The sequence below is a fragment of the Limanda limanda genome, chromosome 12 (assembly GCF_963576545.1).
Source record: "Limanda limanda chromosome 12, fLimLim1.1, whole genome shotgun sequence".
Lineage (NCBI taxonomy): Eukaryota > Metazoa > Chordata > Actinopteri > Pleuronectiformes > Pleuronectidae > Limanda > Limanda limanda.
Window position 1 is genome coordinate 13,934,760 of NC_083647.1, and position 22,729 is coordinate 13,957,488.

Sequence of the window (22,729 nt, forward strand, 5' to 3'; positions counted from 1 at the left end):
AACACAATCACATCAGAGGAATGTAGAACTGAAATGAACAAGAGATGACGTGACACATGTCAGTAAAGAGAACAACAAAGCAACAATAACATCTTCTGTCATCTCTTATTAATCAGAATCAGAATCAGAATGTATTTATTGCCAAGTAGGTTAACACCTACCTGGAATTTGCTCTGGTTATTGGTGCATACAATGAACATAGAAACATAAAAACACAATAAATACACCACACATAAGAAAAACAATAATAATAATTTAAAAAATTAAAAAAAAACAAAAACAAAACATCAAATTGTTTTAAAAAAAATAAAATCCTATTAAAAAAGATCCATTTTGGGTTTGATACTTTGTCTTTTGGATTTATTGATCACCCCTGGACCTTGAATTTTGGTAATTGTTCAATGTTTTGTATTTGTCTTTTGTTCTCCCTGTACTAAAAGATGAAAATTATCTATAAATAAAGAGTTTAAAAAAAAAAAAAAGATCCATTTTAACTGTCCCTCAAACTACTTTGTATCATCCTTTTTCTTGACTGAGGCCATTGTTAGTTTTTCTCGTGTTTATGCTGAAGGAAATAGAATCCAAGATATTTACTCAGTCAAGAAAAAATGCTCCTTACCTCCGCCAAGGAGGGTGTTTTCGTCTGCGTTGTTTGTAGTATGCAGCCGGCACCACTCAACTGATTTCCATGAAATCAGCCACACTTAGGAGACTGATGTTAAAGATTTCACATCTTGTTGCTCGTGCCGTTGGAGTAAAACCAACCTTTGCTAACTAACTAATTTATAAGTTGGGAACTTGTGTTGATCCTTCTGTTTTTTTGTCTTACTTCTTTCACAGACACAAAGCCTCCCATCACGCCTGTGTTCTCGCCGGCCTCCAGCTCCCTACCCTGGCCAGTGATCATCGGCATACCGGCCGGAGTAGTGTTCATCTTTGGCACAGTGCTGCTGTGGTTCTGTCAGAGCAGAAAACACTGTCCCTCCCCTCCCAGCGCTCCAGCTGCAGCCACGCAGGTGCTGCAGAGCTCCCACCGGCTGCCGTACAGAGAGCGGGACCGGGGCGGCGTGGCTCCGTCCTCCAACCCGGAGAAAGACTGCATGAGCTCCACGAACTACGAGGAGTACCTGGCACAGCAGCAGCTCCTCCTCAGTCAGGGGGGACCGACACTCCCGCCCAAAATCTACCCCAAAATCTACACGGACATTCACACGCACACTCACTCCCATGTGGACGGGAAAGTACATCAGCATCAACACATTCATTTTCAGTGTTAGCCTCGGTGCCAAACCCTCCCCACTAACTGCTCTCAGAGGGAGATAGTTGTGTCATTCACCTGGCATCTCTCGAATCCAAATCAAAAACGGACTCTTCGTATCGCCGGACATTGTTGGGAGAGCGTGCATGTGTGTGAAAAACAGTGGCCAGTGACACACCTGGCATTTTTGCCTCCAAACTTCCACATTTGGTGCTTTTTTTTTATTTTTTACCTTCAGATTCTCACACCACTAAAAAAAATCCATTAATCCTTGTTGTGCACTTAGTAGAAATAAAAGAACAAGGAAATGTTTGGCGTGTGAGTTGAACTGCGGCTGAAAGCTCCTCCTCAGCAGGTTTCATCCCGGCGGCTCTGTGCGCTGTGACCGGTGACGAAGATGAGAAATGGTACTCGGAGATTTACGGAAGGGCTGGTTTTATGCTCCTACTCAGGTAGTCCTTTTGTTTTGTTGAAGATGCATAATGTTCGGAACGCTGACCACTATCCTTCGTATGACCTAACTCCATCCCTCACCTCTCTACCATGTTGATACAGAGGCTGGTAGTTGTTTTTTATAGCCTGTTTGTGGCGTGTAAACCTTGCCTGAGACTGCAAGGGAGGGAAGAATCGTGTTTTCACGTCAAGTGAATCGGTCATCATTATTACTTTAAACTTTTTTTTAGGTATGTGCCCATCACTAGTCAGTAGCATGTTGAGATAAACCAGCAGTCTGCTGCTTTGACCGCCACCTTATCCACCCGCAGTATATGAAGCTGTAGTCATTTATAATCAAATTGAGTCATGAATATTTAATTTATTTTGCTAAAAAAAAATGTATCAAAGGTTTATTTTTCAGAGTAAGGCGTTTTACATATCTATGTAATGTTATTAAAGTATACTGTTGTCTATAGAGCATTTTGAGTACTTGTGTCTCCCCAGTTTAATCACATTTAGTTCATGCTAAATATTTTAGGCATTGCTCTTTGTAATTTGTTATATTTGACAATTTTGTAATGATGTACTCTGTTCAAGGCTCAAGAACTAAATCATCTGAACGTTTGATGGTTTGGTAGTTTGATTAAATGACCTGAAACAAACCTTTTAGAAATGTTAATGATTTGTGTTCTTGTGGAGGACATCCCCGGTAATGTTCTGCAAAACCTGTGCTTGTAAACAAGGCGTAAAAGTCCTGGTGAATGACTTCGCTGACAGTTCCAGTTCTAAAACGTCGGAGCGGTTGAGTCGCTGGTGCCCAGACGGGTCAGCTTTCCTCCTTTGAGCGGGCCGAAGTGTCTCCGGGGGGTGAGGCAGAGGGCAGCCAGCAGAGGGTAACAAGTTGCCGGGATGAATGAGTGAATAGATACAGACACAAGGGCAGTCTCCCAGTCCCCCCTTTTTAGGTGAGTGATGGCCCCTGCAAGACTACACCGTATGACCAGCATCTCTCCCCCCCCCTCCTCATTTAAGTGAATCCAGCCCCCCTCTGGTCCGCACCACCACCTCATTCAACTCCAATCTAGGTAGGATTTCCTTTCACCATTTAGAAGTGTATTGTCCTGCTGTGGGAGTGATGTGACAGGAGCCTGTGATTGCTCAGGAGAGAAGGGGAGCATTGTGTCAGGTGAGCTCTTGTTTTGTCGCGAGCATCGTTGGATGGAGATGAGCTCCGGCTCCGGACAGAGAGGCGAGTGTATTGTGTGTTTAAACGTGAAATCCTACACAGAACCAAACCTTTTTTTTTTAGGGCTTCAGACATGTTTAGTTCCACATTCACTTGTTACAATTTAAACCCAAAATCTAGATCAGTGGCTCCCAAAGAAGGGCCAGGACCCCCTGCAAAGGGAGGGTTAAAAGATTTCATGAAATTAAATATAATTCTCTCATTTTAATAAATACAAGTTGAATTTAAAATAAAACCATTCAAATCATCAACCTACTGATTTACAATGTGACTCCTGAGGTGATAACGACAATCAGTTTCAGCAGGTAAACTGATTGTTGATGGCTCACATCAATATCCTTCAGAACAATTGGGGTTGTGGTTGTTTTAGGGTTTGTGGGCTGAAAAGTTTGGGATCTCTGAGCTCCATGAACAAATTCTATATGCAACACTGCCCCCTAGTGTTTACAAAGACGAATCCATCCAGGAATTAAATCATCATCTTTATTAACTTCTTTTACAGTACTTCTAAGAACATTTACAAGGACAGAACAACAATAAAAGTCTAACAGACCAACAAAGAAAAACAGAAGAACTTAAAACAGTATTTACAAAACGAGCTCAACCCTTCTGAACATTGGTGATAAGCTCATCACAAAGTTTGGTCAGCTCTTCAGCCTCCTTCCCCTGGAAAAAACAAAAAAAAACAATGGGTCATTAGAAAAATGTTGAGATGGTAATTATATATTTTATAAGATTTATGAACGTGTCGATTCACCTTCTGGTCGAGGCTCTTCTCCAACGAATGAACCTTCAGCTGCTCCCGCCGCAGCTGAGCTTGTAGAGCCGACACCTCCGACTTGAACTTTGAGCGCACCTCATTGATTTCAGCATTTGCACTGAGGATGAACAATAACAGTCAGCCACTGCAAACCTTATATATTCTTCACCATTAAGACAAAGGGGGCTGGTTTCTTACAGGCCAATCTTCTCCTCAGCGTGAGCTTTGAGCGTCTGGTAGCGCTGCTCCTCCTTTTTGATCCTCACCAGGTAGTCCTGCGCACAGGCTTTCAGAATCTCTTCATTCTGGGGAAACGGCAAAGAAAACAAATAATAATCCAAACTACCGCAGGTTTAGTGAAATCATAAGACACATTAAGTGTTTGTGGTTTATCACAGCGAAAGAGTTGTTGCTTTCTAACCTTTTTGTAGCCCTCGATAACGGTTTTGTACTTCTCCAGTCTCTTGAAAAGCTCAGAGAAAGATCTCTCCATCGCATTCAGGTCGCTGGACGTCTGCTCCTTCTCCAGCAGAGCCTCGTTCAGCTTCCCCAGGGCCACCTCTCTCTCCTTCTCTTGGTCGGCTAAACAACGTCAGAAAAGAGGTTTTCAAATAAGCCGTTACGTTTGCACTTCTTCAGAGTTAAACATGTTAGAATTTCTGTCAACTTACCCATAATTCTTGCAATCATGAGCTCAAATTCTGCGATTATTTTCCTGCGCAGAAGAAAAAAAAAAGTCAGATATACTGAAACTTCTCTATTGGATTAAAAGTGACGAAATGAAAAGCACAACTAACCTCATTTCTTGACCATCATCAACTACTTTTTTATGTTTTTCCCTCCATTGCTGCTCCTTCTCTTTTGACTGTTGGTGAAAATACAAAGTATAGAAATATGATTTATTCAATAGTATTGTCCATTTCAAACAGGTGCATTTGCAGTTCACAGGGTAACATTTTATTTAAAAGTAACTTATTAAAAAAATTGCTATTTAGGAGTTGATGTGAACTTTCAGTGATAAAACATGGCAGCATTTGATTCTTGTAGCTGTTGTTGCCACTAAAGTTTAACAAATGGAACTACAGTCTCATTAAATGATGGAAAATACAGTTTCATCTAATGGTCTGCTTTAGTAACACTTGTGTTGACATTTACAACCATACCAGGAGCAGTTATTGCTTCATTGCACTTGCAGTGGCTGACTCAAATAACTCTAAACTGCTCCAGGGACTGTTTGAAATAAACATTGAGAACAACTTGGCCTAGTGTGGTTGACTCTGTATCAATATGTTGAATTTTCATTCACCAAAACAAAAATGACATCAATTGGAAAAACTCCTCTGTGTTTGAAACGACTGATCGGGACGTACCTCCGCCTGGACTTTGGCGATGGCTGCATCCAGGTCTTTCTGACTGTACTTCAGCACGTCGATAATGGCCTCGTCAGGGTTCGCCTGCTGTGGGTAGGATGGTACGAGGCTCTCGAAGATTGGCGTCGCCTAAATGACAGTCACAGTGTAAACAAGGTTCGCAGATGACGAAAAGAAACACAGAGGGTCGAAAACAGAGCGACAGGTTCGGTGATTGTTTGCGGTTCAGCCGCGACTTACTGGTGCTGTAGGATCGAACAGTTTGAAATCACAGTACGCTTTTGTCGCCTCTTTTTCTGGCATCTGTTGAGTTTCAAGTCTGAATCGTTGGTGGGAGAAAGAAGAGTTACACTTCAGACAGGTTTCATTTTGTTGTACAGTTTGTCCGAAGCAGAACGAATTCAGCTCTAACATCTAGTGACGGCAGCAGCAATCAGATGAAGTAAAAACAAAAGAGCGTCGTACCGTGACGCAAAGGCGGCGGGTCGGGGGCCGTGGGTCTGAGGGGCTTCAGCGGCAGCCGTGGGCTTCTTTGGACTCTCTCTCAGGAGCGGGTCGAATTTAAGATACAAGGATTGTTTCCTCAGTGCAGATTCCTTGAACTGTCCACGGAGATTTTAACATTTAATATCTTATGGGGTTGACAGTGAAATGGTTTATTTAACAAACATGATGCAAGTACTTACACGGCTTGATCCAAACTGTTCAAGGTAGTCCATTTGTCCATCCAAATCATTAGCCATGACTAAAGACAAAAATAAAGACAAAGGGAGACGAGCAATGAAGATCTTTTGAAGAAATTGAATGGAATCACATCAAACTGAAGAGTGAGTGTGTTGAACTTGTTTTAGAAACTATTGAAGGTCCCGGTTAAGGGAACAAAAATAATTCCGCATAATGGCCGACGTTAACTTACACATTGCTCCAGGAACAAAGTTTTCGTTAAATTCAAACATCGGAGGCTCTGACGTCTGCTCAGCTTGAAATAGTTTGGACGCTTCAGGGAGACTCTGCACGGTTTCCTTGAGGAGTTCAGGGGCAGAAGTCTGTCATTCCACAAAAACAAAATATTTGTTGTGAATCAAAGAGTTAAACGGAAAGAGGTAATTTAGGATAATATCAAACATCACTTCTCTTACCTGTCCAGGGCTGGGTTCGGCAGCTGGGACACTCTCTACAGCACTTCAGAGGGAAAAACACACGTACAGTGAATAAAAGCACTGTTGTCAAGTGAAGCATCCACTGCAAGTAGATACTTGGCTCATTCTATTAAGAAAAAAAAAACCTTAACATACCAGCCTGGTGATACAGCTTCCTCCTCCGCAGGCTTCTCCGGCTGCTCTGGAATGGTACTTTCCGTAAGCACAGGGCTGCACACTGGAGTGTTATTCATGCCCGCTTTGGTGCCAAACGGGTTGAAGTTTGGGTCGTCAAAGTTTTCAAAGTCAAATGAGTAAGAGCTTTTGGGAACTGGAACCTCGGCCACGTCGCCGGCATCGGGCTTCACTGAGGTTTCCTTTCGTGTTTTGACATCAGACACGGGCTTTTCTGCTTTGGATTTTGCACCGGGTGGCCTTTTGCCCAACTTCTTGAGTGGTGGTTTCTTTTTAACCTCACTTCCATCGTCGAAATTGAACTCGAGTTTGATTGGGCCTTCCTTAACTGGGACCACATCTGGCTGAGATTCAGCAGACGGAGGCGTGGCTGCGTTAGTGGATATTGGGACAACTTCAGCGATGGGTGTCACATCAGGCTGAGGAGGCGACTTCGAAGCCACCTCAGGAACATCAACAATATCAGCAGGTTTGTTTTCCTTCACCTGTGGCTCCTCGAGAGGGGGATCATTGTCTGGCAGCTTTCTCCCGAGGACCGGGGAATTCTGCATCTTAGCGCCACCAGTTTGGAAAGGATTAATTTCATCAAGGTTGTCTAAATCAAAGCAATATGAACCTTTCGACGGCAGAGGGGCGTCCTCCACAAAGAGGTCTTGTTTTTTATCTTGCAAAGCATTTGGAGACGTCTCAGCAGGTTGTTCTTCGGGCGCTGCAGAACACGAATCTTGTTCCTCAAATGCTGGGACGTTCACCACTGTGACCACACTGCTCTCTGTGGAGCTGAAGTTGGCAGAGAGGTCAACCTGTGAATTTTCCAAGGACGGCGCAAAGGGAAGCGTCTCATCTAAGACTGTGTCTGCCTTGGTGGGCTCCTCCAAGACCTCCTCTGGCTGTGTGTGTTGAGACACATTTTGATCTGGGGGCTTTGCAGGAGAGAGAACCATCTTAGTGGTTCCCTGAAATGGATTCATGGCTTCCAGGTTGTCAAAATCCAGCTGATAACCGCCCTTGCTCTGTATTGGCATTGCGTCATCAGGATAAGACGACACTTCTGTGGAGAAGTCGAGGGGATTTGCATTAATTCCACAGCGTTCAGAGACATTCAAGTGACATATCTTTGTCATTTTGTCATAAATTACCTGGTTCGGGCTCATCAGGCTTCTCGGGGACTTCTTGTGGTGAAGGACTGGAAAAGCAAAAAAAGATTTTTTAAATTTACTTAAACTGAACCTTTATTTCACTGGATGCTTGTCTCAGTAAAAGAAATGTAACTTACTTTATTTTATCTATATTTAAAGTCTCCATTGCCTTTGTGCACTCATCCACACTGGTCATCTTCGCAGCCTTGCTCGGAGATTGGACAATTCTCTTGGTCGCAGGGTCTCTTCTTGGGGTCTGAAAACAAACCTAGACACAAATAGCCCGGGGAGTTTAGCAAATGTTACCTGGAGACAAGAATATCTACAGAAATAATAAACAGACGAAAGAAAATATTAATTTAAATGCCCAGTTATTCTAGTGGATTTATTTCTCAATAGATATTTTAACAGATTTCTGATTATGATTTTATAGAATCGGGCAAGAAACTAGATGTGGTGAAACCTTCTATAGTCAGAGAATTAAACATTTCAAGCATCTTGTGTTGAAAAGTGCAACACAAACAAATTTTAATACCACTTATCTTATGGTTTGGGAGTAATTGTTATTTTCTGCCTAGTCTCATTACAGTGTCTGAAAAGAACACAAAACATCTAAAATGATCACAAGTAGCCGGCTCTGTACCTTCATCCCCTTCGGCACAGTCTTGCTGGGCAGGTTCTCTGACTGACGCAGGATGGACGGCCTCCCGGTCGGCTGATCCAGGTCAAATATGTCGGTGATTGAGCTGTTGTGTTTTCCTCCAGGGCAGACCCCTCGATTCTCATCATTCACCTCAACGGAACTCATCCTGTAAAAGCAGAGAGAACGACTATCAGTTTTAGGGCTGGGATGACCAGGCTACACTTTGAACAGGGGGGAGGCGCCATCATGAAAGCTGCACCCAGTAGATAAGAGATATTTGGTGGTGGCCGTTTCTGATGTGCAAGAACTATCTTCACAGGAAAGAAGATGACACGTTAAGTCACTGAATCTAAAGAAATGAGATAACACCTATTAACGTCTGCAACGTTGATTGCCAGGTGGCTACATTTTGTATTAATACAACACATTGTCCTTGGAAACAAATAGGGAAAAGTAAGGACGTTTAAAAAATATGTAAAACATAACCTGGATTCTTAAGGTTAAGGTTGTTCTTGTGGTCAAAAGTGTGTAGATAGATATTTGGGTAGCAGTGCAGATGTTGGTGGATAAAGGGAAGTAACACAACAGGGGTGTGTCGAGTAGAGCAAACCCCCAAACAATGTGTATCAGACAGTGATGCCTTTACACAGTTTTACCACCAGAGGGCACTAACAATTCCCCCCTTGAAAGCGTTCAATCCATTTCTCGTTCAGAGTCATTGAGTTGTGTTGTTGCTCTCAGAAATAAAAGCCTCAATTGTTTAAAGCAACGGTCCAAATGAAGGGTAGTTGACTTGGGAACAAGAGCTGTCAGAATTAATTAAGCAGAAGCAAGCCTGCAAATATTTACATTAGGAAACACAGTTCCATGTAAGGATCCCAGTAAACCACACCAACAGGCTAAACAATGGTTTGCTGCCACTGTCAATGTGAATATTGATATTAATAATAATGTTTTTTGCAGATAACATCTTAATTTACTTTTCAAACCCAGAAAGTTAAATATTGACCTTATTGTCTTTCCTAGATACCTTTAGTTTAGTTTCAGATTTCAAATTGAATATTCATTAGACCCAAGTTAGTATTATGTTTTAACTGTAAGCCAATGCAGACATTCAACTAAACTGGAATCTGAATAATATGCAGTAAACATCCCAAAAGACTTCAACTTGTATGCATTATAAGTCAAGTCAGAAAATACGAGAGGATATTAAGAGACTAAAGAACGATGTATGTGTGTATATAGGTGTACAGATATAAATGTTGTTTATACTCCAAATAAAATATATTTTCCTTTATCTGTTATTTGCCGTGACATGCAGACAAGATGAATATGTTTATGTCTAAGAAATCTGAGATGGCAAAAAGTGATCCTTGATTTCAAATTGAATTTGCTCCAACTGCTGCTGCCGCTGCTGGGCGTTGGTGGATTTTCACCGTTTGTGGTTTATGATTAAACACAAACACGTGATGTTGATCTTCATTGAAGCAGGATTCTTTGTGTGTGTCTAGTACTTTCACGTCATCAATAACACAAACATGTGATAACGTCTTGACTGATCTGAGGTCATGATGCTCGCAGACCAACTTCTGGTAACGTTGCTGGAGGCTGAGATCACGCGGATGAATCCCTGAACTTCCCTCTGACTCATCCACACTGTTATTGACCGACATCTTTGTCTTTGTGGCGTCTCCGGACAATCTTTGCTAACAATATAAGTTACACTTCAGCTCAGTGTGTTGGTTGTGTTGCTCAGTAATGAGAAACACACAAACACCCGGCTCACTTCGGTCATAATTGTTCATCCACATTAGCCACGAGTCACTGAAACATACCAGACACAAGCTAATGTCATATTAACACAACGAGCGTAAATTAACAAGCACAAAGGGTACATTTGCTAAGCTAACAGCTATCTAGGAACTAACGTTACCATCGAGTTGACCTGCGGAGGAACACAACCCCGCTGGATAACGTTAGATTAACGCACAACAAAGTAAAGAAAGTTAAACCATCACCCGCCCTATATCCTCACACATTGTTCCGCACCTACCTGGAAAAGCAGAAATAAGTTCGGTCTCTTTCAGACCATGTAGCGTCAGTCCGGGTGAAGAGGAGCGACCCTTTGAAAACTTGTCTCGCCTTCTCGATGAGACAACCGTTTGGAATTTAAAGTCTGAAAACAAACCAATGAAATCGCGGGAAGCGTTCAAAGTGAACACACTTCCGGGTTGAGCAGCCAATCGGGCTTCAGAGCGGATGTGATCGAATGCACGACTGCGCACCACGGACCAACTTCCGAAGATGTGTACAAAAGCAAGATAGTTATCACAACAGCTCACAACTCTGTAAACAGTGACCAAACGCACCACGTGCATCGGTTTATTAAAATATATATAATTGGCATAACGTGTGTGATTATTACAGGTTTTAATGACACAAAATATGCGAGCAACAATCCACGTTTAAGGTAGTTTTTTGCACGGTAGTCAGACATTTTCACCCGTTTTAAGCTGCATACGCGCAAACGATTGGTTTTATTTTATGTTTTTATTGTTGCTTTCATCACAACTCTCCAGCCAACGAAATGTAACAGGACTAGAACGTGACATTGCTGTTTAATACATAGAACAATTAGGGGACCGCTGTGAAGAACTGTGTGTGTAGAAAAAACGTGGCTTCCGGGCACTGAGAGCGAACTAGGAAGTGAACAGACAGTAAGCTCACAGCCTTTATCACAGTGATCAGAAGGCCCGGATCTAGACCGCAGGGGGCAATTAGAGATTTGGGGTGGGCTCCTTTTCACACAGTGGCGTTTTTCCAAGTTTAAAAGAATGAGTCACAGATATAAATTCAACCAAGCCGTGGTGTAACCATAATAACAATTATTATATATAATAATAATAATAATAATAAAAGTTATTATTCATATTATTCATATAATTGTATTATTATTAGAGCGATAACTATAACTATCAGAACAGAGTCCAATGTAGAGTTCACAAATAGTTCAAACATTAAGTGTGAAAATGTCTATGTGTGAAATAGTTCAAAGTCAGAATTCTGACTAGTGTAGGCCTGGTGCTGCTCACACCTCCGATAGGTTTGTTTCTCTATTAAAATCTTAACCTATTCCGCATGTTCAAATCATTTTGAATAATTTAGTATCGCCGCTAATTTCCCAAATCGATTCGAGTCTGATTCACAAGGTTTCGATTTCATTCAGTATCAATTCAGTTAAAGGTATTTCCTTGTACAATATTTATTTTGCACGGATGTGAAATAAGTTCTCATAGAGCTAAAGCTCTACACTGAACATAGAAACATCTCACTTGGTGTATTATTGAAAATATTATTGTGGCGGCTGGTAAACAACTTTAAGGGTCTCAACCTTTAGTCAGTGGCGATTCTAGCCTCTATAAGCGACTAGAGTCTATTGGGGCCCCAAGCTACAATTGACAGGCGGCACCTTATACATCGTTATAAATACAAATATAATGTTGTAAATAATCTTACACCAATGAAGGGTAGGAAGTGTAGAACATTTTTGGAATTTCACATTTTCGTCAATGGGCACAACTTGAGACACTGCTGTGGAGTATAGCTTGTCAGCCCTCGGGGCCCCAAGCAGTTGCCTGTCTCTGCCTGTAATATACTTTTCTGATATGTCCCTTCCCCGAAAAACTAAATAAAAACACCGCTTGACATGCTACATCCTACATGCCCAATGGAGCCATACTTTTTCCAGATTAAAGATATTATATATATTAATGCAAGCATAGACCCTACGTGGACGCTACCTCCTCCCTACCGATAGGTGGCAGTATGCGCCCCTCACTTTGGTCATGAAAACCTAAGAAGAATTCCAGTAGCAGACGGCCCGCCAATTCTGAAGGATGTAAACAGAGCTGTTCCCCTTCTCTCCGACGTGATGTAAAGAAAGTTCCTTTAACTACAAAACGGTCATTATCTCCATGTCGGCAATTAACACCGGTCGAGCAGGTGAGCGCCACAAATACGTACTTGTTCTGCTTGTGAACTTCCGCTGCTGTGGTTTTATCGAGCATCGTCACTGCTAACGTCAGCTAGTACATACGCAGCCACGACGTTTCTTATCTTTATCATTCTGTTGACAGGATCGGTCGATTCATCCCAGCTTGTTGCCAGGTAACGAGTCTTCATCACTCTCTGTTTCATTATCATGCTCATGTACATGCAATGGTCTTTGTGATCCCAGGTGACGGGGAATACTGTACATTAACAATAAGCCACAGATAGATCTGCATACTCCGTAGATAGATAGATAGATAGATAGATAGATAGATAGATAGATAGATAGATAGATAGATAGATAGATAGATAGATAGATAGATAGATAGATCTGCATACTCCGTAGATAGATAGATAGATCAATATAGATAGATCTGTATACTCCATAGATAGATAAATCTGTATACTCCATAGATAGAAAGATAGGTATAGATCTGTATACTCGTTAGATAGATGGATAGATAGATAGATCTGTATACTCCATAGATAGAAAGATGCATCTGTATACTCCATAGATAGAAAGATAGATATAGATCTGTATACTCCATAGATAGATAGATCTGCATCCTCCATAGAAGGAAAGATAGATCTATATACTCCATAGAAAGATAGATAGATAGATAGATAGATCTGTATCCTCCATAGATAGAAAGATAGATATATATCTGTATACTCCATAGATAGATAGATAGATAGATAGATAGATAGATAGATAGATAGATAGATAGATAGATAGATAGATAGATAGATAGATAGATACTTTATTGATCCCGAGGTAAATTGAAGAATGAACATTTGGACACAGACGCAACAGATTAACCATTTCATGTCCACTAAACTTAATGGGCAGCTGTAGTGACACACGCCCATTTGTTTTGATTCTCACCATCCGGCTCAGTTTTTACATGGCATGGTTGTTGATGTTATTCTCTGGTGTTACAGTGGTGACGGCGATTCCATCAAAGTTTTTGTGCGAGTGCGACCTCTGACCCGGGGCACTGGACTGACCACAGATGGAGATCAGAATCTGTGTCTCACCGTCACCTCATCCAACACCATCCGTCTGCTCTCCAAACCAGAGCCGAGAACCTTCACCTATGACCATGTGGCTGATATGGACACATCTCAGGTTGGGAGCACGGGTTTCATTTTAGACACATGGGTTAAACTAGCTTGGGGGATTTGATAGTAACCTATAGCCTGTAAAAGTGAATCCTGGTGTGTGTATGTGTGAACTGATCTGTCATTCCTCAACAGGACTCTGTATTCTCCACTGTGGCTAAGAATATTGTGGAGTCTTGCATGAATGGATACAATGGCACTATATTTGCCTAGTAAGTGTTCTTTGTTTATATTTTACAGTATCAAATGAAAAGGAAAATAATGGCACGACCTCTCTGTGACATCCATTCAATTCTCTTCTCATCTTCCTCTCTTGTTTCTGCAGTGGACAAACCGGCTCAGGGAAAACATTCACCATGCTTGGTGAGAATTATTCACATTGTGTACATTGTTCATTACATATTCTTTAACATTTTTGCATAAAAGGAATTGATGGGACCCTCTTTTAAAAAAAATCTCTTGTTCCAGGACCATCTGAGTTGGATAACTTCACAGATGAACACCGCGGGGTTATCCCTCGAAGTTTTGAGTACCTGTTTTTTCTCATAAACAGAGAAGTGGAACAGGTGAGCGGTAACATTTCATTTTAGCAATTTTGATGTAAACCAGTTGTTTATTTTCTAACTCTTTTGGTGATTTGTTTTTCTATCTCCCAAAAGTCTGCCGGGACTAAGAGTTTCCTCTGCAAATGTTCTTTTATTGAGATATATAATGAACAAATTTACGACCTCCTGGACACAGCGTCAGCCAGTCTCTTCATGAGGGAAAATATTAAGAAGGGTGTTTTTGTTGAGGGAGCTCTGGAGAAGTTTGTCAATTCAGCCGCTGAAGCTTACCAGGTAGGCAACTTCACCATCTTACTCTTCCACCATTTGCTGAACAAAGTGTGTGGAGCTGCACTAAACTTTGTGTTTATAACCACAGGTTCTGTCTATGGGCTGGCGTAATCGACGAGTGGCCTCCACCTCTATGAACCGCGAGTCTTCCAGATCTCATGCTGTGTTTACCATGACTTTGGAGTCCAAAGAGTCCATCAATGAGGTGGTGAACATCCGAATGTCTCAGCTGAACCTGGTGGACCTGGCAGGATCCGAGAGGCAGAAAGATACACACACAGAAGGCTCCAGGCTCAAGGTGATGCTTCCCACCTGAATGCTCTCATACTGATGTATTACATGTATCATTTTTGTTGTTGCTTGCTAACAGCTGCGAGCTGCTGCACTTCTTTTCTTTCAGGAGTCCAGCAGTATCAATCGTTCCCTCATGTGTCTTGGTCAGGTGATCATGGCCCTGGTGGATGTGTCCAATGGGAAGAACCGCCACATCTGCTACAGGGACTCTAAACTCACCTTCTTGCTAAGGGTGAGTGTCTTTACTTGCATAATAAATGTAGTTATTTTTACGATGAGATTGTGTTATGTTGCTGAGAACGGTGGTTTGGAAACTGAAAGTCAGCTTCCCTGCAGTTAAAGCAGGTTAGTTGGTTTTGGTGTGTATCTGAAACATTAACCTTGAAAACGTGTTTTTTATGTTGCCTGAATTTCTGCTGACATCCCCTTTCAATAATTGTTTTGGATATAGCTTGTATATTACACAATGTAATTATGAAGTCATTGAACAAACCGTAGTGGTGATGTGGTTTGAATTGAAACCGGAAGCTATACCTTTTGGTCACTTTGACCATTTTTTCTATTCCTTTTATTTCAGGATTCTCTTGGAGGAAATGCAAAGACTTACATCATAGCCAATGTGCACCCTGGTTCAAAGTGTTTTGGAGAAACACTGTCGACCTTGCAGTTCGCTCAGAGGGCAAAGCTGATCAAGAACAAGGTCTCATACTGTTTTACTGTTTTAATACAAAGTATACATAACCAATAATTTAAAAACGAGATCACTCCATTATCTCATCTTCATGACAAATAATCTTTCCTTTTCCAGGCGGTCATCAATGAAGATACACAGGGAAATGTGAGGCAGTTACAGGCTGAGGTGAAGAAGCTCAAGGAGCAGCTTGCACAGGCACTCACTTCTCCGGGAGGGGACTATGGGAGAGATAACGCACCAGGAGGACCTGAACTGCCCATGGGTATAAATAATTAAATTTTTACACCTATTAAAATTTATGAATTCATGCTAGCATGAAACATAATGTGGATTAACGTTTAAATAATATTTTCCTTTTCTTTTAAACAAATGTTAAATGGCTTTTCTCTCACCAGGCTCTTCCCTTGACATTCAACATGACTTTTCATTTAAAACAAAGTTTATGGCAGCTGTTCGTCTGTGGACGAAGCGTGAAGAGGACAAGAGGGTATGGGAACTATTCGATTGCTTTTCATTTATTTCTCGCTCTTAAATTGTTGTGAGGACAAAATGTTGTCACAGTGGAACTTATAGCTACGTTTGACTCCACTCAGACGCTGCTCCAGAAGGTGGCTCAGCTCGAGGAGGCCTGGACACAAAAAGACAAGTTCATCCATTCTAGCCGAATGATTGTCAGGTTTCGAGAAGATCACATCTCTCGTCTCGAGAAAAAAATGAAGGCAGGACAAAACCTCCTGTGTGACAAGGACTCTCAGGCTCTGATTGACCAGCTGAAAGAAGAGATTAACATCTTGAGAGATCAGGTAAAAATATAGTAATTCCCTTTGAACACACTCTGATTCAATGCTGAGGACTTCAGCTCTTTAGTTGAATATGTTTTATTTGAATAGCTCCAGTAAGCAGCAGAATAGGACTACATTTGTATAAGTTAACTGAGCTCACCAATTGTTAAGTCCAGGATCTAATGTTGCATCTGTTCATCACTTTTTTTGTCATGAACACATTGCTGCTGTTTAAGGTTGAACATCATCCAAAGATGACTCGATATGCAGCCGAGAACTACAGCCTGAGAGAGGAGAACCGGCACCTGCGTTCTCTTGAATCAGTGGTGAAAGCTGAGGAAGATATAGTCCAAGTTTCTGTTGAATTGGAAGAGGCCTTCCAGACGGCCATGGAGTCAGAAAGAGCCACAGAGAGTATGACAATTATCATGATAAAACTGGGAAAAATCTTCTATATCTAGATACATGTCAATAATCTCATATTTCTCCACAGCTCCAGCAGCCTCCTCAACCCCCGTGGCTGCAGACAGTGTTTCAACATCTACTATTGAGAAGCTAAAGGCTCAACTGCTTCAGAAACAGTCCGACCTCACATCTGCGCTTCAGGCATTTGAGGAGTACAGAGAAATCACCAAGTAAGGAGGACGTTTAATGATAAAAACCACACTCGATCTAATTTCACATTGAATGTATCCAAAGAAGCTTAGCAGGTGTTAAGAGACAAGCTTTCCAAAACTTAGAAATACAAGCCACCTTTGAAAACTCCAAGTGTATTCTACAAGCACAGCGTACTTCACACGGACACATATTTTAGTCAGTAACTGAAACAAGGCCAACTGTTAAACCGACTTCGATTCTGGCTTTTTAATTTGGAAAAACAATGTCCTAACCTGTTTCTTATATTTAATGGTCTCACACATTCCTCCAGAATCCACTCTTTGTGTGTGTTAAAATATTATTGCTCAGCTCTAATTCCAAGCTTCAGAAAGAAAACGTTTATACAACTAGAATATATTTTTGATTCAATGCTTGTTATCTAAATGAAAGGAGCCATTTTTCCTCCAATGCTTTTACAGTACATTTTGCAGACCTTAATGTGGCTTTTGGATGGTGCTCTGTGTTCTAGGAAACAGTTGTCTCAGCTGGAGTCTGAAAAAAGATACCTGGACAAGTCTAACAGGCATTTGGAAAATATTTTGGAAGCCACGAACGCTTATAAGAAACGGGAGGTCTCTGAACTGAACAGAATTCACGTTGAAACTTTAAAGGTGGGGAAATTTTTGCAGTTGGCTGTGAGACAAATAACATAACCTCATCTGAAACCTGACAAAAGTAATTATTTTATCATCAAAAATATCTGTTATTCTAGATTCTAACCACGCCCTCAAAAGTGCACCACTTGCGGTCCCCTTTCCTGCCTCTGTGCAGCCCGGACCACCTGAACGGGACATACAACAAGGAAGACGATATTAGGGATGAGCAGCCTCCGTCAGACATGGCTGAGATGGCCTTGACTGAGGAGCTGCGCCATGTGCAAGTAAATACCTCAAATCTGTGTCCTACCATGCATATGTTCAGCTCCCCACACTGTCACGCTAATCTACTGTCTCTTCAGGAGCAAACCAGCTGTTTCCAGTCCCAGCTGAATGAGGAGGAACTAAAGAACAGCAAGCTGTTGCAGCAAATTGCAAAATTTGAAGAGCAGATCACTGTGATATCAAAAGAGTCTGACCAGAAGAATGAGGTAGATCACCTCCTCATGTTCTTAATCTACAGTTGCATGTTTTTATTTGACATGTAGTTGTCTAGAAAAACCTGCCCCTTTTCCATACAAACCATTTTGATTCCCTTATTTTTCTTTTCACATCATGCAGCGACTTTCTGCAGAGAGAGCGAAAAGGAACAGAGATCAGCTCAGCCTGCAAGAAACTGTGAATAAGCTCAAACAAAGCCTTCAGTCTGAACAGCAAGCCTCAGACGGTGAGGTTCTGTTCTTTGACACGTTCTAATGACTTGTTCAAATGCCTTGATTTTTCTGTAATCGAGCTTTGACATTTCTGTCATTTGTGGAAGGTGAAAGAGTACCAATGTGACTACTTTCCTTTCCTCTCCTTTCAGTCCTGAGGAGTGAGATCCGCGATCTACGCCTGGTGCTGCAGTCGTCCGATAATGAGCTGGCTGCTGTTAGGGACAAGTTAAGAGACGGCCAGAGACAGCAGCAGAAAGAGATGAGCCAGCTCTCCAACAGTCTGATCAGCACACAGATCCAACTTGACAAAGTCCAGTAAGCAGAAGTTTAATGAACAAAGTGTGTTGCGATTATTCTTGATCAAATGTGTTGTAAGTGTCCACAACTTTTCCCTCCAGGCTGGAGTGGGAGCAGCTTCTGGAGCAGCATCGGACTCTGCAGGATTCATTTGACCAGATTCAAGCTGAGACTAAGTTTGAGGCTGATCAGTCAAGACAGCAGCTGCAGGACAGGCAGCAGGAGATTGACAAAGTGAAAGCACAGCTCATGGTCAGTTAACTCATAGACTCAACTTAGGACTATGGCTGTCGTGTCTTAACTGTCTGTACTTTTTATTCTGACATGTATTTTGTCTTTTATTCTAGAAATTGAATAACTCTCTGCAAAACGAGCAAGAGCACTCAAGCACCCTGATCTCGCAGATGAGAGAAAACAAAGAAAGTACATCAAAGTGAGATTTGCACAAACTATGGACTATACACAAAAAACTTCTAACATTCACATGACTGACTTTGGTGTTTGCCTTCAGAGAACTCCATGAAACTGTGGAGCAGAACATGCAGCTCAGAAAACAAGTCTCGGACATAACGGCACAAAACCAACAACAGGTCAGTTTAAAGAACAGTGTACATGTGTGAAAATGGTTATTTGCTAGAACAATGATTTGAAGCTCAGCAGCTAAATGTGTTCATCTCATTTTTGTATGAAGGAAACAAAACTTGTCGATCTTGAGCAAAACCTTACCTCTACCAGTGAAATCGTAAAGGGCTTGGAGCAAGAGATTGAACAGAATAAGGTAGGTCTGACTCAATGATTCTCTCATATTTTGTATTCCTCCAAATATAATGCTAGTATATCTGCTACTCCTCAATGTCTCTTGTTTTGTTTCACAGGTTGTTGTTCTAGATCTGATTAATCAGACCAGAGACCTCCGCATTGAGCTGATCCAGAAAGAGCAGACCATTACCCACCTGTCTGAAGATGTCACAGACATCACAGTAATTTACTCTCCTACCTATTCGTCTCTTGATTTGTCTTTAATAACTTAATGACATAAATGTTACACATAATGTTTAAATCAGTAAGGGGATGTATTTAAATGATATTTATTTTTTTCCCATTCCAGGCCAAGTTCAATGCTGCCTTCCTTGAAAGGGAGGATATGAAGGAACAAAACTCCAAGATGCAAACAGAAATGTGTGACCTGAAAGAAACCTTAGACAGAAGTTTGGCATCCAACAAGATAGAGGTATGTTCCGTCACATTAAACACCTCTGATCACACATGTGGGTTATCAGAGATTTACAAAAGGTCTTTAAGTTTTGGGCACAGAAAAACCTTAGTTTGAATAATAAAGCTACAATGTGTGTGATTTATGTCTGTCCTCAGGTGGAGGTGTTGCAGGAGGAGATGACTTATGCCACAGAGGAGGTTGAGAGACTCACTAAGGTCTTAGATGATCAGAATAGCCTCCTCCAAGCATCTCAAGAGCAAACAGCTCAGAAGGATGTCATGATACAGAATCTACAGCAGAAGGTGAGCCTCAATTGTCAAACTACTGAAAAAATACTCAAAATAATCTAGGTAAATCCTAAGGATGATTTTTTTCAAAATAATTACTAATAAGATATATTCTCCTTTTGAACCAGGTGCAACAACAGCAAGATGATGTTGAGAAAACGATCAGAAATGGAAGTTTGAAACCCCTTGTGGATACGACAGTCACACCTAAATCATTACCTCGGGTAAAACCTGTTTATGGTTTAGTTATTGTTGAAATATGCCTTTACTTCTGACTTTGCATCTGTCTCGATTCATTTTTTTCTAGTTCTCAGCACCAAGTGTTGATGTCCTGTTTTTCTCTGCCTCTAAAGATGCCTCACACTCCAGGCAGCTTCAACAGGGATCTGAACCAGGTGCTTGAGAGTCATGAGAGGGAGCTGGAGAATCGACGCTCCTCCATGATGACCATGGAGATTCTTTTAGCAGAGCTGAATGCTGAGAGAGCTGCCAAGAATGATGAGATCGCAAGGCTGAAGGTAATGTATATTTTTATGTGAAAATTAAATGAACCTGCAGCCATTAAAATTTAGATGGAAATGTTTAAAGCAGACTCTAGTGTGTTTGTTTTGTGTATTAGCCAAGAGATTCTAGTTCTTCCGTACGATAGACTGTTAGTATACCATAAAGTTTTCAATTTAATTCACTACATTAAATTACTATGGGTGAATCTTTTAATGCATCCTGTACATTTTAATGTTCTTAATGTCTGTGAATTACATAAATAATAATTCATAATCTGTATTAACTGTCATAGACGCAGCTCACTGATAAAGAGATGGTCCGGATGGAGATCCAGGCCTTGCTTGACACGTTTTATACCAAGCAGAGTCAGATGACACAGAATGGAAATGATCAGTTGAGTTTATTCATCCTCTTTTTCAAACTACACCTAAAATGCATCAGATCACCAGTTTTTGCTGTCACAAGGAAAATTAACCTCTTGTTTCTGTGATTTGTAGTGAGGATCTTACTGATGCCATTAAACAGACTATGAATAAAGAGCTGCAGGAGGCGCGAGCAGAGAAGGTTTGCATCAGTCAATCTGCTCATTTTATATTATTTACTCCTGAGTGAACACTTCATTTAATGTGGCCCTCTGTCTTATTGATTAATAGAGTGACATAACAAGGACGCTGACTAATACTCAAAGAAAGTAAGTGTTAATAAATGTTTGGTTATTGTATATTTATGTTATCCTTCATTCATTCTTAATGATCGATAACTTTCTTCTCTGTTCGTGTTTGGAACAGACTGCAGGCGCAGGAGTCCATGTTGGCTCAGTCTCAAATCTGCGTTCAGGAGCTGACCTCTGAGCTGAGGAACCGTTGTTTAGAGCTGAGAGAGGTGAGCCAGCGGGTACAGGACGACGAGAAACTTTTACAGGTGAGACTTTTTTTCTCCGCTTGTGGTGAGGTGATGGTACAACATTTTAATCGAAATATCTCTCTAAAATAGCTTGAGAAACATTTAGTCAACCTGAAGAAACTTCAAATCACTCAGGACGGTAAACGACTATTTCACATCATAACAATAAGGCGAAAAATGACTTGGTAACTTAAAGATTACATTTATTCAGGCTGAAAAAGACGAGTGCAAACACAAGGTCATCTGGCCCTGTAAAGGAAGAGGAAACTCTATATTTGTTAAATATTTATATTGATTTGGAGAAGATCAAAGTTACACCAGAAGAATTGATTTATTTCACACTTTTAATTTGAGCAGTGTGACATTCACATTAAAAATGACTGGGCTTGTTTACACCAAGGTTCCCCATCAACAGCCAAACAAACAGACAACGGTATCTGACTTTGCTGATCGTATGTTGTTTTTTTCCAGGAGAATGAGGGTCTCCGTAAGCAGAACGTGAAGCTGTCGGAGGAGAATGGAAAACTTGTTGGACATAAGAACCACAAACAGAGGATTGAATATCTGGTGAAGCTAAAAAAGGACAACACGAAACTTCAAGCGGTAACTAACTTTTCTCTCACAAAGGATGTTTCTCTCTGTGGTCATTTTGTAACCATTCATCCCAACAATCAATTATTTTTTGTTTTAAAGGAAAACGAAACGCTCCGAACAGAGATTAGCTTGATGCGAGAAAGTGGAGGTCCACCGCTGGAGATCCTGTAAATCCCTCATCTCTGAGTGTTTGAACAGAGGTGAAAGTGTTACTCTTCTTAATTTGAATGGTTTTACGTACAAAGACATTGTGGTTTATGATTTTATTTCTTCTCTTCATTCAGGAAATGTGTTCAGGTTATTACCTATCTTACAAATATTTGACTCGAGACACATTCTACCTTTTGTTTTTATATTTACTGTATGTGCTGTGGCAGCACAATCTTTTCATGGACTTATTGAAATGCTTAGGATGAACTACACATTGTCCACAGACTACATTGAAACAAAAACAATGCAGAATAACATCTTAATGTGAAAACTGGACATTAAACATGTTCAGAATATTATTGGGTCTTATTTCTGATGCTATTGTTGTTATGAGTTGTTTCCACTGTTTAATGTTTCTCATGTACTTTTCCATCATACTGAGCCGTATAGCTAATGTCTTTTTAGCCCAATGAACTTTGAACATACTGTTATTAAAATATTTGTTCTATCTAGAAGCTTTAATTTGTCGCATTGTAACCTTTTTTTTCTTTGAAAATCCTGAAAAGTAAAATCAAAATGTTGAAATAATTGTTTCAGTAAAAGCTGCAACTAAAAGTAAGTTTGATTAATATGTGAGTTAATTGATTAAATGTGTTTCATATATAAAATTATGTTTCAAAGAAATTGAGATGTCTTAATCTGTCCGACCAGAAGTCTAAAATATTAAGTCCAAAATAATAAAACACCAAAGGAGCACGAAAATGTGGCTTTGTCACTCAAATAATTAATCAAATATCCATGGATCTGACTGATCCATTAAACGGTTCAGCTCTGATCTCATTAGAA

The 22,729-nt window shown here is 40.8% G+C and overlaps 3 protein-coding genes across 3 annotated transcripts in view; 2 read left to right on the forward strand and 1 right to left on the reverse strand.

Annotated features, from left to right (window-relative positions):
* LOC133015587 (fibroblast growth factor receptor-like 1) overlaps nt 1-2,355 on the forward strand; it is a 30,370-nt gene extending 28,015 nt beyond the window's left edge. Inside the window, exon 7 of the mRNA XM_061082820.1 lies at nt 841-2,355. Coding sequence (XP_060938803.1) covers nt 841-1,277 — 437 coding nt within the window. The 3' untranslated portion in view covers nt 1,278-2,355. The remainder of the gene's footprint in view (nt 1-840) is intronic.
* A 1,053-nt stretch (nt 2,356-3,408) lies between these two features.
* On the reverse strand, nt 3,409-10,297 carry tacc3 (transforming, acidic coiled-coil containing protein 3). The gene is made up of 17 exons (XM_061082855.1): nt 10,239-10,297; nt 8,186-8,351; nt 7,680-7,810; nt 7,543-7,589; nt 6,365-7,454; nt 6,209-6,251; nt 5,986-6,115; nt 5,756-5,814; nt 5,535-5,671; nt 5,310-5,388; nt 5,070-5,198; nt 4,497-4,564; nt 4,371-4,414; nt 4,121-4,281; nt 3,898-4,004; nt 3,697-3,817; nt 3,409-3,605 (listed from the first exon to the last, which is right to left on the reverse strand). The coding sequence occupies exons 2-17, from the start codon at nt 8,348-8,350 to the stop codon at nt 3,540-3,542; spliced, it is 2,577 nt and encodes an 858-aa protein (XP_060938838.1). The 5' UTR covers nt 8,351; nt 10,239-10,297; the 3' UTR covers nt 3,409-3,539.
* Nucleotides 10,298-12,073: 1,776 nt separating this feature from the next.
* Nucleotides 12,074-22,405, forward strand: kif15 (kinesin family member 15). The gene is made up of 35 exons (XM_061082587.1): nt 12,074-12,187; nt 12,322-12,352; nt 13,178-13,364; nt 13,493-13,569; nt 13,683-13,720; nt 13,826-13,923; nt 14,017-14,196; nt 14,282-14,491; nt 14,594-14,719; nt 15,065-15,187; nt 15,296-15,443; nt 15,577-15,668; nt 15,775-15,984; nt 16,200-16,377; nt 16,457-16,598; nt 17,090-17,231; nt 17,333-17,500; nt 17,579-17,707; nt 17,838-17,943; nt 18,082-18,247; nt 18,331-18,481; nt 18,577-18,662; nt 18,741-18,819; nt 18,921-19,007; nt 19,105-19,209; nt 19,338-19,460; nt 19,601-19,747; nt 19,861-19,956; nt 20,086-20,250; nt 20,529-20,629; nt 20,734-20,800; nt 20,890-20,927; nt 21,025-21,157; nt 21,611-21,742; nt 21,833-22,405. Exons 1-35 carry the CDS (start codon nt 12,160-12,162, stop codon nt 21,902-21,904), a joined length of 4,161 nt encoding a protein of 1,386 aa, XP_060938570.1. The 5' UTR covers nt 12,074-12,159; the 3' UTR covers nt 21,905-22,405.
* The last annotated feature ends 324 nt before the right edge of the window (nt 22,406-22,729 follow it).

Bases quoted from the DNA above. Each gene is read 5' to 3' on its own strand.
- tacc3 (XM_061082855.1), bottom strand. From the start codon at position 8,350: ATGAGTTCCGTTGAGGTGAATGATGAGAATCGAGGGGTCTGCCCTGGA. The intron at 5,815-5,985 runs GTAAGTTAACGT...TTTTGTCTTTAG, and splicing joins CTTTGTTCCTGGAGCAATGT to TCATGGCTAATGATTTGGAT. The intron at 5,672-5,755 runs GTAAGTACTTGC...CTCCGTGGACAG, and splicing joins AACAGTTTGGATCAAGCCGT to TTCAAGGAATCTGCACTGAG.
- kif15 (XM_061082587.1), top strand. From the start codon at position 12,160: ATGTCGGCAATTAACACCGGTCGAGCAG. The intron at 18,820-18,920 runs GTCAGTTTAAAG...TTTTGTATGAAG, and splicing joins CGGCACAAAACCAACAACAG to GAAACAAAACTTGTCGATCT. The intron at 19,957-20,085 runs GTAAAACCTGTT...CTGCCTCTAAAG, and splicing joins CACCTAAATCATTACCTCGG to ATGCCTCACACTCCAGGCAG.